Genomic DNA, 18,089 nt, shown 5'->3' with positions numbered 1-18,089 from the left:
CCCAGGCTTTAAGTCGAGCTAAGGTTTGGGGGCAGTATGTTTTGAGAAAGCCTTGTAAATGCGGGTGGCGCCTACATCTTGGAGGTCAGGCCAGTGTTTCAGTCTTATGCAAAGTGTCTGCAGACTACATTGTTTCCTCATCAGCTTTGACGGTGCCATCCCATTGATCTCATCACTGAACATGACAACTGGCTCTGTAGTGGCCCTTTTTTTTTTTTTTAAATGGGTGGTCATATTTGGAGGGGGTGAAACTGAGTGACTAGACTCTGATCCGAGAAAATTCTGTTATTAACTAGGCTGCTTTATAGTCAAACACCCATAATTTCAAATGAGGTCCTCTGTTTATGTTTTATTTCTCTGGAAAGCGACTGAGAACATCAAGACTAATCATCGCTATAAAATGCAGCTGAGCGCGCCAGAAGGGCCTGTGCTATAGTTAGTTATTTTGACCTTGAAAATGAGATTTGGGAAGAAAATGATATGGTGGCATTGTAATGACAAAGCACTAAGTAGCTCAGGAGCTAGAAGGTTTGGGTTCTAGTCCTGGCTCTGCTCTGAACCTATTTACCTCGGACAAGGTATCAGATCCCGCTAGGCCTATGTTCTTTTCTCTGCAAATAATAAATACTAATTTAATAAGCTAAGGCTGATTTAATGACTATAATGTAAAGGTGTGCTTCCAAGCACTGTACATATGTTAATTCATTTAATCTTTATCTCAAGGTTTTTTACTGAATTCCAGTTGCAAAGTCTCCTTTGCCCTGGAAGGTTACATAGTCATAGATTTGGGGATGAGGATGTGGACATCTTGTGGAAGGGCAGTCAATATTTTGTCTGCCATAACCATGGTACTTTAAGTCAGAGGTTGCAAACTGATGTCTGGTGCACTGGATTTGACTCTATCAGTTCTCTTTGGCATGCTCAGAGGTTATACTTTTTTCTCTTTTTTTGAGGCAGAGTCTTGCCCTGTTGCCCACGCTGGAGTGCAGTGGTGCAATCTCAGCTCACTGCAACCTCCACCTCTTGGGTTCAAGCGATTCTCCTGCCTCAGCTTCCCGAGCAGCTGGGATTACAGGCATGCGCCACCATGCCCAGCTAATTTTTGTATTTTTAGTAGACATGGGGTTTCACCATGTTGGCCAGGCTGGTCTCAAACTCCTGTCCTCAAGTGATCACCCACCTCGGCCTCCCAAAGTGCTGGGATTACAGGCATAAGCCACTGAGCCCAGCTGGTGTCACTTTTTTTGAGCCTGAATGCCTTTAGACAGAGTGTGTGTGATCTAATTAGCCCACTCCTCAGGCCTCACTTAGATAGTACAGGTGAGCATGCTCTCATCTGTCTGGCTTTTTTTTTTTTTTTTTTCCCCAGATCATTCCTGGACCCCCGAGGGCCTCTGAGTTTGAGACGCTGGATGAGATAATCAAATGATAAGAATTCCAATTTTTGTTTTCCTAAGTCTTTCATCTGCCAATCTACCCAACATGAACCAGGGGGCACCTGGAGGCCAGGCACGTTCTTAAGGTGCTCACAGCCCAGAGGTGCACATCGGTGATTCCAATGTGCAAGGTAAAATTGGATCAGCAGTTTCCAAGGACTGGCGTGTAATAAAATATCCTCAAAACAATAAGCAAGTTGGGCATGACTTAGACTTTCACTGCCCATGTGGAAGGCACTGTTCATTCTTGCAGCATCTCAGTTGGCCATCAAGAGCTGAGTCAGACAAAAACCATTCAGCAGCCACACGGAATTGGGGCTGGCTGGGCACAAGGCAAAACTGTGAAGGAGATAAAGTGTCTGTGGTTCTGCCTTGACTCTACTCCCTGGAGTCCTCCCCTCTCGAGTTCCTAGAATTATGTCATCACTCTTGCTCTATCTCATTCCTGTCAAGACTTGTTTTAGAAATGGGTGCCAGAGACTCAGCTACATTCAAATGTAAACCCATTCATTCATTTAGCAAGTTACTTATTAGTGCCAGTGCTGTGTCAGGTTCTATATTAGGTACCAGGGTACAGTGATGAGCAAAACCAGTCCCTGCCCTTCTGGAACAGAGAAGATTGGAAGAGGATGGGGGGTAGCCATTAATCAAACAGTCACAGAAATGAGTATAAAATGTAGCTGGAGTAAGGGTTTCCATGGTGAGGTACTTGGTGCAGGGATCTCTGGATCTGACCAAATCAGGAGGTCAGGAAAGGCTTCCAGGAGGAAGCGACACTGTGCCCAGAGCTCAGGGATGGAAGAAGGACGCTCTCTCTGGGCAGAGAGGAAGGAGAGAAGGTTAGTGGGAAGGAGGGCAGGGGCCAGATGCTGTGGGTGTGATTTGGATCTGTGTCCCCGCCCAAATCACATGTTGAATTGTAATCCCCAGTGTTGGAGGTGGAGCCTAGTGGGAGGTGATTGGATCATGGGGGGCAGTTTTTCATGAATTGTTTAGCACCAACCCCTTGGTGCTGTTCTGGTGAGAGTGAGTGCATTCTCATGAGATCTGGTTGTTTAAAGGTGTGTAGACTCTTCCCCCTTGCTTCTGCTCCTCCAATGTAAGACACCTTGCATTCCCTTTGTTTTCCACCATGATTGGAAGCTTCCTGAGGCCTCACTAGAAGCAGATGCCAGCATCATGCTTCCTGTACAGCCTGCAGAACTGTGAGCCAATTAAACCTCTTTTATTTATAAACTACCCAGTCTCAGGTATTTTCTTCACAGCAATGTGGGAACGGCCTAATACAGCTGCTTCTAGGACTTTGATCTTCTTTTTCTAGGAGCAATATGAAACCGCTGAAAAGTTTAAGTTTTAGGGTGTGGGAGGGGAGGAGTGAATGAAATGATCAGACTTACAGTGGAAAAAGATCACGCTGGTTGTTATACAGAGAAGGGATTGGAGGAAGCAAGAGGCAACCTGAGGAGAGGCTTTGGGAGGCTTGGCACACCTGGTAAGAGATGGTGGAGGCTTGGGCGAGGCCGTGGCGGTGATGTGCAAGTTCTTAGGAAGTCATGTAGCCACAGGATACATGAATGAACAGGAAGAAGCAGGTGTACAGGATATCTCCTTAGGTTTTCTAACTATTGCAACTAGATGGATGGGAATGCTGTTCACTGAGGCAGGGGCACTGCAAGAGAACCAGGGCGTTTGTGAAGGAAGAGTAGAAGAAAATAATGAATTTGAGTTTGGATCTGTTATATCAGAATGCTCCTGAGACATGTGAATGAAGTGGTCATGTAGGCAGCAGGATACGTTTAGCTCAGTGGAGAGGAGAGGACTAGGCCAGTGATAGAAATCTGAGACTAGTCTGCAATATAGACAATATTTGAAGCCATGAGTATGGACAGAGTGGAGAATGGGAAGAGGAGAGGGCTTGGGATGGAACCTTGCAGAATTCCAGTATTTAATGCATGGACTAAGGAGGATGAACCTGCCACGGATTCTGGGGAGGGGCAGTTCTTGGAGATAGCATAAGGACCAAAATGTCATATCATGGAAGCAACGTAATGGGAAAGAAAATACAGTAACTAATGCTAAGGCTTTCTGAAGTGGAGTCGAAGAGGATCACACTCACACCTGCTGAAGGTCAAACCAGGGGATGTTCCAGTAGACTCGGTGAAATAACTGAAGTCAGCATCTGCTGGCCTTCAGCACCTCAGCTGAGAGTACCCTCATTAACTAACCAATCACAACGGCTTTGTGATTTAGGATTTCTGCCTGGCCAATGAACTACTTCTGAAGATAACTTTTTGTGACAATCCTCTATTTTAAAAATTCTCTCCTGCAGCCAGCTTTATGGGGCACTCTTCAGGGCTGCCCTGATCCGGTGGACCCCAATTGCCATTCTTTGTCTCCCAAATAAGTGCTATTTGCTTTGACCTGTGTGTCAATCTTTTCGTTAACAGTAAGACAATAGGTATGGCCCACAAAGAGTGCTGAGAGCTGCTGTAAGGTTAGATGAGGCCTGAAAAAAAATGCCCACTGGGTTTAGCACCATGGAGGCTGTTACTAGAGCCCCTTCAGTGGGGTGGCAGGAAGAGAAACAAGATTGGAGAGGACTGAGGACAGGGGTGGGAAAATGGATGCACCAAAGGTGAAGGACTCGGCCACGAAGCCTGGCTTTGAAAGGGGTGAGAGAAGTAGAAGTGAAGGAGGCTGTGGTGGAATTTTATTTTATTTATTTTATTGTTTTTTTTTTTCAGAGATGGGGCCTCACATGGTCACCCAAGCTGGAGTGCAGTGGCACCACCTTGGTTCACTGCAGCCTCAATCTCCCGGGCTCAAGTGATCCTCTCACCTCAGCCTCCTGAGCAGCTGGGACTATAGGCATGCATCACCGTGCCTAGCTAATTTTTAATTTTTGGTAGAGATGAGGTCTTTCTGTGTTGCCCAGGCCAGTCTCAAACTCCTGGGTTCAAGCTGTCCTCCTGCAAAAGTGCTGGGATTACTGCTATAAGCACTACACCTGGCCAAATTGTATTGTATTTTTATCTCAGACGAGGGTTCACTCTGTGTCCCAGGCTGGAGTGCAGTGGCACCATCTCGGCTCACTATAACCTCCACCTCCCAGGTTCAAGTGATTCTCCTGCCTCAGCCTCCCGAGTAGCTGGGATTACAGGGACGTGCCACCACACCAGCTAATTTTTGTATATTTAGTAGAGATGGGGGTTTTGCCATGTTGGCCAGGCTGGTCTCGAACTCCTGACCTCAGGTGATCCACCCAACCTCAGCCTCCCAAAGTGCTGGGATTACAGGCATGAGCCACTGCACTTGGCCCAAATTTTATTTTTTAATGGAAGAAAATGGGGCATGTTTAATGGAAAGAATCCAGATTAGATGGCGGGGGGTGGAGGGAGAAGCTGCGTATATAAAAAGGAAGAGGCCCAACTGATAGTGCATGAGTCCTGAGAAGGTAGGAGGGCTTGGGATCCAAGGGATGGGGTGGTGTTATTTTTGAGTAGAAGAGGAACAGCTCTTTACTGGGACAGTGGGGAAGTAGGACAGAGTGGGTTGCATGTAGATTTGCAATGTTCAGTATTGGAATTATAGAGGAGTTCCCAGTTGATAGCTTTTGCTTATTCATTCAAGTTGAGCTACACTGAAGATGACTTATTTTAGTTTAAAATTTTACCTTTCATGGGGAGATTTGTCTTTGAACAGAGACCAATTTACAAACCCAAGGCATAAAGCTCCAGCTTTGGAATTCTAGTCATCAAAGTTTTCAAGGGACACCCAGGGCATCTTGCCATCTTCACCAAGCAAAGCAGCCATCTGCTTGGCTCATTTGATGATCGATGTACCTGGTGCATCTATTAAGTATTGGTTAACACAGAAAACTGAGCAGCAGAGCACAATGATGTGGTCACCTGTATCAATCATCCCAAGGAGCTGATTAACTCCAAGAATCAAAGTCAAGACACCTTCTGAATTTACTGTATCTCCTTTGTTCCTATCTTGCCAGTAGATTTCACTAGTTGTATCTGATTAAAACTAACATTAAATTAAAAACAATTCCTGACTGTATATCTAAACATGATCACTTTGCTAGGTGTCAAAGGCAATGATTTTTGGAGATAAATTTTTATATAAAATGAATCATCCAAAATTAAATGTTTAATGTACTTTCAAGTGATCTTAAGTAGCTTTGCTACTACTATATATGTGACCCTGGTTTATAAAATATGTCTGGGCGGCAAAATGGTTTCCATGCCTCAAATGGTTTTTTTCTTTACCATGGACTATGGCTAAATGATTCTCCATTTACAGTGAACTGAAAAATCTCTGGGTTCCTGTTTAAATGCCACGTGCCATCAATTGCCATATGTGAGCCTTCTATTTTCTTTAAAAATTTAAGAATGGATCTTGGCTTTTTTTTCAGTCTGAACACTGCTGTCTACTGCTGAGCATAAGAAATAATCAAATAAATTGAAGTTTTCTTTTCTGCATAGAAAGACTGAAAAAAAAAAAAAACAAAACAAAACAATAAAAGCCCAAAATAAAGGACACTTCAGTTTTGACCTTGGAAAAAGAAGACTGGTAGAGAATGTAGTGGCAAAATGCTTTAAATGTATGCAGAGCAGGTAGCATTGTCTTTGCATATTACAGCATCTCCCTAGAGAAGTGACAAAACCCTTGTAGGTTTTGTTGGTCTGGCTTGTTGAGGCCGACAGAGATTAGTTCTGCTGCACAGAGCTAATGGGATTTCTGCCAGTTCCAGAACACCAAGGTCACAGCTTTCATTAGCATTTACAACTGCTTATTGTTTTGAGGGCCTTGATTTTAAAGTCTGGATCTCTGAAACTGTATCTGCATTTCAGGACAAAGGAAAAACAGAATTAACTTGGGTTTTCTGCAACTCAGCACCAGAGGAAGGTAACTGCATTTTCAGACAGATGGAAAGAGGAAATGCAAAAGTCCTCATGGAGAATGACAGAAAATAAGGTCCTCTCTCTAAAAGTAGGAGGAGATGGGGTTTCCTAACAGGTATCCTAGATGGAAGACTGAACAAGCGTAGATGGACTTGGTGGGATCAGGGGAAAGGGAGAAGCGCTGAATTCTATTCCCTCTATATCCTTTGGAAACTTCCTCCTCAGAACCTGTGAGTTCCATGAGGATTGGGGCATTTCTGTCCAGCCTTGGTTATTACTACATCCCCAGTTCCTAAGAGAGCATAGAGAGCATAATAGATGCTCATTTAGTAGCTATTTAACCCAGATCCCACCAGTTCAGATGCCACACATGCTCCTTGGATGATCTCATCAACACTCATGACTTCCAAAGCATCAATATGCTCATGATTCCAAAATCTAAACCTCCAGTCATGTTTCTGAGTTCCTGGCCACCTTTCTAACTGCTGTCTTGTACTCCTATGGGCCATCAGACTTCAAGGGTCCCAAATGAATTAATTCATCTTCTTCCCCCATACGTCTTCCTCTCCAAGTAGTCTTGCATGGAGTCCCAATGAGATGTCCAGGCCATGAAACTGGGAATCATCCTCTCTGAACTTCACTCTTAATGGTCAATCAACTACCAAGAGTCCTGTATCCACACCATCTCTGATTCCATCCACCACCACCTTGGGAAAGCAGCCCATCAGCATCTCTCCCAGTTGCTGCCAGCCTATCCCACTCTGGTCCTCCTCCAGCCCATACAGAATGATCTTTCTAAGGGACTGATCTGATCATACCACTCTGTGCTTTAAAAGTAAGTATGCCTTCACAGGACAGAGTCAAAACACTCAATGTTCTGAAAGATTCCTCATGATCTGACTACCTGTCAAGAATCTGCCCATCCTGTCCTTCACCCAGAACCATCTCTTCTTGGTTCCTTCCAGATTTGCATGCCCTTCCTCATAGCCTTACCATTCTTTTCCTTCCTCTCTGTCTGGCTAACCGACAATAATCCCGAACGTTACAGCTTAAAGCTTCAGTATCACTTCCTCTGTCTGCTAATCTCCTGGTTTAGGTGTGCTACAGTGTGCAACAATATTCTTGCATGTTCCATACCCCAGTGCTTGTTATACTTCCATTTATTGTCTATCCTGTTCACCAATGAGGCTTATGCTCCGTGAGGCCAGGGCCACCTCTGCCTCACTCACAACCAGGGATGGTTTCCTGTGCATAGGATCTGAGCAGGTGCACAGAACACCCTCCCACTCCACCCCTGCACAGAAGGGCTTCGTGCTTGGGGTTTAATGCTCCGTTGCCATTTCAAACTTTTCAATATTTTTGATTTTTTGAACAAGGAACCTCTCACTTGTTCACCATGACATCTGCAGAGCCTGGCACAGAGTCTGTTAACTGGAGATGCTTAATGTTTGTGAAATAATTAAATGGATGCTACTCTGTGACTTTCCCTTACCTTTAACCTTTACCTCTTTCTTGCTTCTTTCCTTAGGGCAAACAAATGTATTCTCCATTAGAAATAAAACTCATTAAAACAAGAGCAAATGAACAAAGCTGTCCTCTTACGCCAGCCTCCTCCTCCAGCTCACCCTTCTCACCTGTCTGCTCTTGGCTGCCAGACCTCTCAAAAGGGTGGTCCAGGTTTGAGGCCTCAGTAACCCTCCAGTCTGGCTTCTGTTCACACAGCTCTACTGTGCTGGTCCTCAGCAGGGGCGATTTTACCTCCAAGGATCCATTTGATAATGTCTGAAGTTATTTTTGGTTGTTGCGATTAAGAGGGTGCTATTGGCATCCAGTAGATAGAGGCCAGGGTGCTGCTAAACATCCTCCAATGCATGGGACAGCCCCCACCGCAAAGATCATTAAGTCCAAAGCATCCACAGTGCTTAGGTTGAGAAGCCCTGCTCTACTGAATCAGTTCTTGATAGGGTCATCGATGATTTAATTGTCTAATCCAGTGGCCTTTTAGAGCCCTTATTTTACTAAACCTTTCTCTATTATATGATACCTTTGACTAATAGTCTTCTATTTTCCTCTTAGTATTTCCTAGTTCCTGCTACTTAGCAGATCTCAGGTGTGATAAAAAGCCCAGGGGTGCCCTGTCTTTCAGAGTGGCTTTGGGCAGTATGATGCATGCCCGTCACCAGCTTGGGTCAGCCTGCTGTTTAACAAGTGTGAGATCTTGACTGAGATGGCATTCCTCTCTAAGCCTCAGCTTTTTCATCTTTGTGTGATGGAATAAAGAGAATGCTTTAACCGCCAGTCCTGGTCAAACTTCCTAGTATTTTAGTGCTAAGAAGGGGCAGAGGAGAAGTTGGGAGGCGGGGAGGACATAGATTGGTTGTTTTATTCCTCTGCTAACAGCCTTCCACCGCCTGACATTGCACTACGAATAATGCTTGAATTCACTCCACACCACACCCTGGCCACAATGCCTCATTTACCTTCACTCCCTTATGCACAGTAGGACAGCCCAGCAGCACATTCACTGTTTAAGGAAGCTGAGATGCCTCCTCTGATTCTATCAGGCAGAGGTAGTAGTTCTGTCTATGGAGTTCCCCATCTTGACGATGGCCTTGATGATACCTGCGTACATGAAGATCTTCTCAGTTGGACTATGAATGCTCCAAAACCATAAATTACATCTTATTTATCTCTGTGTTCTTGGTACTTAGTACAGCGGCTGGCACATAATAGGGGCTCATTTGATTTTTTATGTTAAACAAATTAATAATCTCTCACGCCTGGAGTCGTGCCCATGGGATGAATGAGAATGTTGGGCTTATGGGAAGGCATTCCTGCTACAGAAGAGGGGCTGCTGGGAGGGCTGAACAGCAGTTTTGCTTTTATTCCTCAGTCCTATGCCCTTTTCTCTCTGCAAACTGAGCAGAACAACTCTTAATACTATTGATCCGCACGCCCAGCTCTTCCCAGGCATTTCCATCAATGATTTTCAAATTTCTCTCTGTCATTGCCCTCAAGCTAGGAACAGTGAGCCTGGCTAAAGGAGAGAGCACAGAGAGAGGAAGATGGACTGGGGCCCTGAGGCCCGCATCCTGGCCTGCCTGCACCACTCAACAGCAGGTCAGCCCCTTACCCCTCCACACACAATTTCACTAATGACAAATGGTCGCAATGACATCTAACCCGCCTGCTGTGTAGGACAGTCAGGAAGATCAAAGGAGAATTAGATGTGAAAGTCCCTTTTAAAAATAAGCACAAAGCATCAAATACTATTTTTGGTAACTTGAAAAAAATCCCTTACCTGAAATAGGTAAACAGGTTACGCTTGAAAGAATATTTTTGGCTTTATTCTCTGGAGGCTATGGCCCCAGTGCAATGGCCTATGGCTAAGATATGACACTGTGAGATAATAACCCAAAAAAGCATTGTAATATTGCTGGTCATGTTGAGTGAAAATCACTTTTGGAGTAATGATGTGACTGTGTGTATTGCTAGGCATCAAATCCATTAAAAAACAAGACAGTAAGACAGTTGAGAGCCTGCACAGTGAACACTTTCAGTATTATTAGAATTATTGGACATAAACCCCATGTCAGGATGATTCCACTTTGAAAGAGTATCTGAGTTGTTGTAACACAAATTAAGATAGTTAATTATAACAGAAATTAAGACAGTCGTTTCAACAAGGCTATTTTTACAAGAAGAGTCAATCAAAATGAGTGCCAAAACAATGTGATGCCAGAAAGCTAAGAAATACAGAATAAAAGACAAATGTCCAATGCTCCACCACTTTGAAGCGACTGAGGAGATTTGGTCACCTTTAGCTTAACTCATCCAACCATCCTTGCATGTATTAGATGCCAGAAATTGGGCTAGACCTTCAGTGAGAGCTATATATAAAAACAACATCAGCAAGAATGGCCATGCGCAGATGGTTTAAAAAGCTCTGCCATCAAATACATACCATGTTTTATCTTTTGCTATTAGCTTCTCCTCACCCTTAAAAACTAAAATTTAGCCTCTGCTTTTCCCTGCTCCTTTCCAATAAAGAGCTCTACTAGGTACCTTTGGCAAAAAATTAACCTTTCTAGGAGCACAAAGTATTTTTTAAATAACCCTCTGTCAGAGTCTTCGACAAGCTTAACATGATCTGATCCAGGGAAGAGACTGAGATTGAGGCAAAAACTGGTGCAGGGACACCACTGCTAATCATCACACTTCACTAGACTAGCGGGAACAAAAACCACACTGAACTTGTAACTTGGAGCCCATCGCTGGTCGTCTTCCTATGGCCTTTAGTCTCTTTTCCTCATCTCTGCTGTTTCCCATGGTCTCTGTGTCAGTGGTTCTCAATCCCATAGCACCTTAGAATAACCTGTGTTACCTTAAACCTGGGCCACATTCTTAATCAATTAAATCAGAATGTATGACAGTAGAGCTTAAGCAGTTTTCTCTTTTGACAAATGGTCAAAATGACACTGTTTTCTCTTTTCACTAATGACAAATGGTCATAATGACATCTAACCCGCCTGCTGTGTGGGACTGTCAGGAAGATCAAAGGAGAATTAGATGTGAAAGTCCCTTTTAAAAATAAGTACAAAGCATGAAATACTATTTTTGGTAACTTGAAAAAAACTTTTTTTTTTTTGGATGGTGTCTCTCTGTCGCCCATGCTGGAGTGCAGTGGCACGATCTCGGCTCACTACAACCTCCGCCTCCCAGGTTTAAGCAGTCCTCCTGCCTAGCCCCCCTAGAAGCTGGAATTACAGGCATGCGCCACCATGCCTAGCTAATTTTTGTATTTTTAGTAGAGACAGGGTTTCACTGTGTTGGCCAGGCTGGTCTCGAACTCCTGACCTCAGGTGATCCATCCGCCTTGGCCTCCCAAAGTGCTAGGATCACAGGCATGAACCACTGTGCCCAGCCTGTTGTATTTCTTTTTTTTTTTTTAAACTTCCCAGGTAATTCACACCTGCAGTGAGGATTGTGAACAATCCCAAGTCAGTGCTTCTCACAGCGTGGACCCCAGCATCAGCATCACCTGGGTGCTCTTTAACCTGCAAACCACTGGCTTGATTCAGAAGGTCTGAGAGTGGGGCACAGCCATCTGTGCTGTTTTTACAAGCTCTCTCCAGCAGATGCATGTGCATGCTAAAGTTTGAGAACAACAGCTCTAGATGGTATCATAAAATGTTGAAGGAGGCAGCTTCAATAGGTGGGTGGACATGCAAGCAGGTGTAAGGTTAGAGAGAGGTGAAGATTTGGAGACAGCCTGCATATCACTCTACTGAGAAGACGGAGGTCACTGAGCAATATGGAAAGAAACAGCATGTGCAAAGTGTCAGCCTCCATCTACAGGGGAAAAAGTGAGATTTGTCTTCTCTCCTGTGGAAATAAGAAGATCCCACAGGAGTCAAGAGCTATAATTTAGACCAATGGGTTTAACATTTATTTAGTATTCATTTTATTTCAATTTTACTCAATTCAATATGATTTAAGATATATCTGTTAAACGTTTTCCGGATAAGGTGCTAGATGGGTGGGAATTAGAAAGATGATTCTGATGTGTAATAAAGCTCTATGAAGTTAGGGATTGATATGGTTTGGATCTGTGTCCCCACGCAAATCTCATGTTCAGTTGTAATACCCAGTGTTGGAAGTGCAGCCTAGTGGGAGGTGACTGGATCATGGGGGTGGTTTCTTATGAATGGTTTAGGACCATTCCCTTGGTGCTGTTTTCCTGATAGTGAATGGGTTCTCACGAGATCTGGTTGTTGAAAAGTGTGTGGCGCCGACTCCTCTCTCTCTTGCTCCTGCTCCTGCCATGTAAGATGCCTCACTCCCCCTTTGTTTTCTGCCATGATTGGCAGCTTCCTGAGGACTCCCCAGAAGCAGAAGCTGCTATGCTTCCTGTGCAGCCTTCAGAACCAGGAGCCAATTCAATCTCTTTTCTTTAAAAACTACCCAGTCTCAGGTATTTCTCTGTAGCAGTTCAAGAACTGACTAATGCAGAAATTTGAAACTGAGGAGTGGGGTATTGCTATAAAGATACCTGGATATGTGGAAGTGACTCTGGAACTGGGTAATGGACAGAGATTAGAAGAGTATGTAGGACTCAGAAGAAGAGAGGAAGATGAGGGAATATTTGGAACTTCCTAGAGACTGGTTGCATGACTGTGACCAAAATGCTCATAGTGATATGGACAGTGAAGGCCAGGATGATGAAATCTCAAATGGAAATGAGGAACTTATTGGGAACTGGGGCAAAGGTCACTTTGGTTATGCTTTAGTAAAAACTTGGCTGCAATGTGCCCCTGCCCTAGGGATCTGTGGAAATTTGAACTTGAGAGTGATGATTTAGAGTATCTGGCAGAAGAAATTTCTAAGCAGCCAAATTCAAACTGTAGCCTGGCTGTTTCTAACAATATATGCTCACCTGCATGAGCAAAAAAATGACCTAAAACTGGAACTTATATTTAAAGGGGAAACAGGGTAAAAGTGGAAACTTTGCAGCCTGGTCATGTGGTAGAAAAGAAAAGCCCATTTTCAGGGGAGGAATTCAAGCAGGCTGCAGAAATTTGCATAAGTAAAAAGGAGCCAAGTGCTAATAGCCAAGACAATGGGGAAAAGACCTAGAAAACATTTCAGAGACCTTCACAGTAGCTCCTCCCATCACAGGCTCAGAGGCCTAGGAAGGAAGAATGGTTTCATGGTCCAGGCCTAGGGCCCCGCTGCCCTGTGCAGCCTTGGGACATTGCTCCCCGCATCTCAGTCACTCTAGCTCTAGCCATGGCTCAAAGGGGCCCAGGTACAGCTCAGGCTGCTGCTTCAGAGGGTGCAAACTGTATGCTTTGGTGGCTTCCATGTGGTGGTAAGCCTGTGGGTGTGCAGAGTAGAAGAGTTGAGGCCTAGACTTTAGAGGATGTATGGAAAAGCCTGGGTGTCCTGGCAAAAGCCTGCTGCAGGGGCAGAGCCCTCATGGAGAATCTCTACTAGAGAGCGCAGAGGGAAAATGTGGGGTTGGAGCCCCCACACGGAATCCCCACTCGGGCACTGCTTAGTGGAGCTGTGAGAAGAGGGTCACTGTCCTCTAGGCCCCAGAAGATCCATTGGCAGCTTGCACCCTGTGCCTAGAAAAGCTGCAGGCACTCAACATCAGTCCATGAGGGCAGCTGTGGAGGCTAAACCCTGAAAAGCCACAGAGGCAGCATTGGTCAAGGCTTTGGGAGCCCACCATCCACACCAGTATGGTTGGGATGTGGGACACGGAGTCAAAAGAGATTTTGGAGCATTAAGATTTAATGACCGCCCTGCTGGGTTTAGGACTTACATGGGGCCTGTAGCCCCTTTCTTTTGGCTGATGTCTCCCCTTTGGAATGGAAGTATTTACCCAATGCCTATACCCCCATTGTATCTAGGAAGTAACTAACTTGTTTTTGATTTTACAGGTTCATAGGCAGAAGGGACCCGCCTTGTCTCAGATGAGACTTTTGAGTTAATGTTGGAGTGAGTGAAGACTGGAGATTGGTGGGAAGGAATGATTTTATTTTGCAATGTAAGGAGGACATGAGATTTGGGAGATACCAGGGGCAGAATGATATTATTTGGATCTGTGTCCCTACCCAAATCTCATGTTCAATTGCAATACCCAGTGTTGGAGGTGGGACCTGGTGGGAGGTGACTGAATGATGGGGGCAGTTTCTTATGAATGGGTTAGCACCATCCCCTTGGTGCTGTTCTCCTGATAGTGAATGAGTTCTCATGAGATCTGGTTGTTTAAAAGTGTGTGGCATCTCCCCCTCACTGCCTGTTGCTCCTGTTCCTGGCATGTATGACACCTTGCACCCACTTTGTTTTCTGCCATGATTGGAAACTTCCTGAGGCCTCCCCAGAAGCAGAAGCTGCTATGCTTCCTGTACAGCCTGCAGAATCAGAAGCCAATTAAACCTCTTTTCTTTATAAATTACCCAGTCTCAGGCATGTCTTTATAGCAGTGGAAGAATGGACTAATACAGAGATGTGTTGGTTTCCTGCCTTGGGCAGCTAAGAGGTGGGTCTTTCTCAGTTCAGAATTTATGTCCTCTCTTAACTTGTTGCATATGAGAATTTCCTGCCTATCTATAATGTCTTTATATAAAAATAGATAAGTAGTCTATTGCTTTCTTGGCTCTTATGGAAGATGCAACTAACAGTAATCTACATGAGTCACATTCAAAAACAGGTACAGTTCATTTGTCAACTCTGGTTGGTTGGTTAAGGCAGCCTGGAGCTCTGTGTTGAGAAGGATTCTGGAGCCTGCCCACACCTTTGTAATTAGTTCTGTTGTAAATAAGCCCTCCTCAGGTTATCATAATTAGGAACCATCTGTTTCCTGCTGGAACCTTGACTGATGGGAAGATCATGATAGAGAACGTCTTCCTTTTTGATGAAGGTATTCAGATATGAGACACAAAGGATATCCAAAGAGGAAGGAGACATTTGCTTTGATAAGTCATATAACCACATCAATCCTGGCAATCAACAGTGACAGATAATGGCAATCAGATTAGATGATCTTTGCACCATTTCTCTTTAAGGGTAGAAAGTTACACTGGGCCCAATATTCCAACTAAGAGGACTAAGCCAAAAAATATTCAGATGACTTACAAATAACAATTTTCCATGTCGCAAAAATACATAACCTGTAATGTTTGCAAAGTATCTCAATTAATTCTGGGATATCCCAGTTGTTTTTTTAAAAAAAATTATTTTATTTTATTTATTTTATTTTTGTAATGGAGTCTTGCTCTATTGCCCAGGCTGGAATGCAGTGTTGCAATCTTAGCTCACTGCAACCTCCACCTCCCAGGTTCAAGTGATTCTCCTGCCTCAGCCTCCCGAGTATCCGGGACTACAGTCACCTGCCACCATGCCTGGCTAATTTTTGTATTTTTACTAGAGACAGGGTTTCACCATGTTAGCCCGGCTGGTCTTGAACTTCTGACCTCAGGCCATCTGCCTGCCTTGGCCTCCCAAAGTGCTGGGATTACAGGCGTGAGCCACTGCACCCAGCCACCCCAGTTGGTTTTTAATGTGTGCCCCAAATCAAGTCCTGCCATTATCAAATGGCATTGGGCATTTTCCTCCTTTACTGTCTTAGCCCTTCAGTGAGGTCTCCTGACAATGCCTAATTACTGCCACTGCCCAGTGTGGAGGCACAGATGTCCACGTCCATGCAGCTGACCTCCTGCAGGAAAGGAGACTGCTGGTGGACCCAGGATACACCCACTGAACATGCCCACCACTGTGGGCATGTTTAGGCTCTGCTGAGTCTACAGCAGGTCTTCTGCTGAGATTCAGAGGGTGGTGGGCATCCAGATTTCCTTTCGTTAACTGAAGGCTTACCCTAGGTATCACTGTACTTATTGTCCTTACTTCTCTAAGCAGTTGCTTCTGATGATTACAGCACTCTGGGGCAAGGACAAAGAGTGATCAGATAAAGAGAGGAAGTTCTGGGGTTTGCTATTGAGAGGGACTGTCATGGGCAATATTGCGGTTAGGTTGATATGCACAGCCCAGACAACAGGAACATGTCATCATTCATTCATTTATTCACAAAGTACCATGGTTCTAGATTTCTCCAATGCCTGTGCTTAGTTGGGCCTCAATAAACAACACATGCGCCCACCAATCATTTTTCAAAGATAGGCAAGGGATGAAACGTTAAAAATAGGCAACAAGGTGCCTCCTTCCATGTCTTTCTCTGACTGCAACACGTGGATTCCTCCTAGGAGCTACAGAACATGTGCAGCTCATGTTTTTTAAATGTCACCCACAAAGGGCCAGTCTCTCATCCTGGGGTCATCACACTTCCCAAGGAGAGGGCTGAGGATAGAGGGTGGGGAAGAAGCCAGGAGACGGGTGGCAGGAATCCCGATCCTTTCCTTCCTCATTCAATGGGGCCACAGCTGTTTTCCTTCCAACTGTTTCCCAGAGTCTCTTCTGAACTTCTATTTCTGGAAACAACCACATCTCAAGTTCAGATGAGATCTCATGCTATTTAGAAACCTGGAAATGAAAACACGAAAATCCCAAGAAGTCTCAGATGCTCAAGTGGAGGGGGGTTTTGGCTGCATTATTCTGCTAAGTTTTCTATAATTCTCCTTCAATAAAAGTCTCATTTTCCCTACTCTTTCCTGACCCATGGTCCATAAATTTAAACATAAAGCTTCATTTGTAAGCCAATAGCTTCGTAGCCCAAAGGAATGGTATGAATATAGATACTCTCATTAATCTCTAAGTGTTTTCCTGCGGCCCAATACTCTTTCACAAAATACATTTTTCTGCAGATGTGACGCAACAACGAAGAGACCCCTCTTCTCTCCCCCGAAACTTTTTTTTTTTTTTTTTTTAACAGCAGCATGGCAGATTTTAGGAACGTCTAACCAGTCTAGATTTGTATTTTTCCGTTCTTTGAAAATTGGTTAATTATAATGAGATCAGGATAGATGGAATTTTAATGATGGAAATAATGGAATGAGTTATTTTTCCAGGAGAGAATCTATTTATACAGGAAAGGGAAAGAAGGAAAAGAATGGAAAATGGAGAGTAAAATGGAAGTTTCAGATAGACTTTATCCTTTTCTTTTTCTTTTTTAGACTTTTTTTCTTTTTCTTTTCTTCTTCTTCTTTTTTTTCTTTTTCTTTTTTTTTTTTTTTAGACAGGATCTTGCTCTGTTGCTCGGGCTGGAGTGCAGTGGTGCGATCTTGGTTCACTGCAACCTCTGTCTCCCAGGTGCCTGGCTAATTTTTTTTCTAGTTTTTTGTAAAGGCAGGGTTTTGCCATGTTGCTCAGGCTGGTCTAAAACTCCTGGGCTCAGGTAATCTGCCCACCTCAGCCTCCCAAAGTGCTGGGATTATGGACATAAGTCACCTCACCCGGCCTTTTTTTTTTTTTTTTTTTTTTTTTAAGAGGCAGGGTCTTGCTGTGTTGTTCAGGCTGGAGTACAGTGGTTCAATCACAGCTCACTGCAGCCTCAAACTGCTGAGCTCAAGTGAGCCTCTCACTTCAGCCTCCCCAGTAGCTGGGACTATAGGTGTGTGCCACCCTGCCCAGCTAATGTTTTAATTTTTGTAGAGATGAGGGGTCCTGCTATGTTGTTCAGGCTGGTCTTGAACTCCTGGCCTCAAGCAATCCTCCTGCTTCAGCCTCCCAATCCCCTTATAATATACATAAATTTAAACGATGGTCCACTAATTCTTCAGCTAATCTACTCCATGGCTTGAGAGAGCCCTTCAGAGTGGAGATAGCTGCTTTCAAATAGGAGACTTAAAGAGAGGCTGAATTTAGAGCTCGTATCTGCCATTAGATCTCAGCCTAGTCCACATTAGCCCATGTTCTTTTCCCTTCCTTATGGGTTTTTGTTTTATTTTCTCACATTCTGGTCACATCAAATACATTCAACACACACACGCACTGTGTATACATCCCACCCTCCCCTATACAAGGCCAGACAGACATCAGAGACCCCAGTACCCCCAGCACATGGGCAGGCAGTTTCTTGATGCTGAAATGCCGCAGCTGGAGGCCAGGGAGAACCTGGACAGAGCCTACTTGCAGCCCTGCACCCGTGATTGTAATGTCCCTTTCAGGGAGCACCAGCCAAACCAACTCCTGTAGTGAAAATAAACACCCAGCTCCATCCCGAGGGGATGACCCATTGTATAACATTCCCCTCAGTCAGAGGAGCCATCGCCTCCTTCCA

The 18,089-nt window shown here is 44.4% G+C and overlaps 1 protein-coding gene across 20 annotated transcripts in view; it reads right to left on the bottom strand.

Annotated features, from left to right (window-relative positions):
- Positions 1–18,089, bottom strand: part of PHACTR1 (phosphatase and actin regulator 1) — a 570,508-nt gene that overhangs the window by 18,468 nt on the left and 533,951 nt on the right. The window contains exon 9 of one of the 20 annotated variants that reach the window (XM_073005672.1): positions 1,789–16,393. The exons of the other annotated variants lie outside the window; for them this stretch is intronic. Coding sequence (XP_072861773.1) covers positions 16,336–16,393 — 58 coding nt within the window. The 3' untranslated portion in view covers positions 1,789–16,335. Of the gene's footprint in view, positions 1–1,788; positions 16,394–18,089 lie in introns of those variants that run through there. 20 annotated transcript variants of the gene reach the window in all.

Source organism: Chlorocebus sabaeus, chromosome 17 (genome assembly GCF_047675955.1).
Source record: "Chlorocebus sabaeus isolate Y175 chromosome 17, mChlSab1.0.hap1, whole genome shotgun sequence".
NCBI classification, from domain to species: Eukaryota; Metazoa; Chordata; class Mammalia; order Primates; family Cercopithecidae; genus Chlorocebus; species Chlorocebus sabaeus.
Note: the sequence above shows the minus strand (reverse complement) of the source record. Positions and strands in the feature narration are given on the sequence as shown.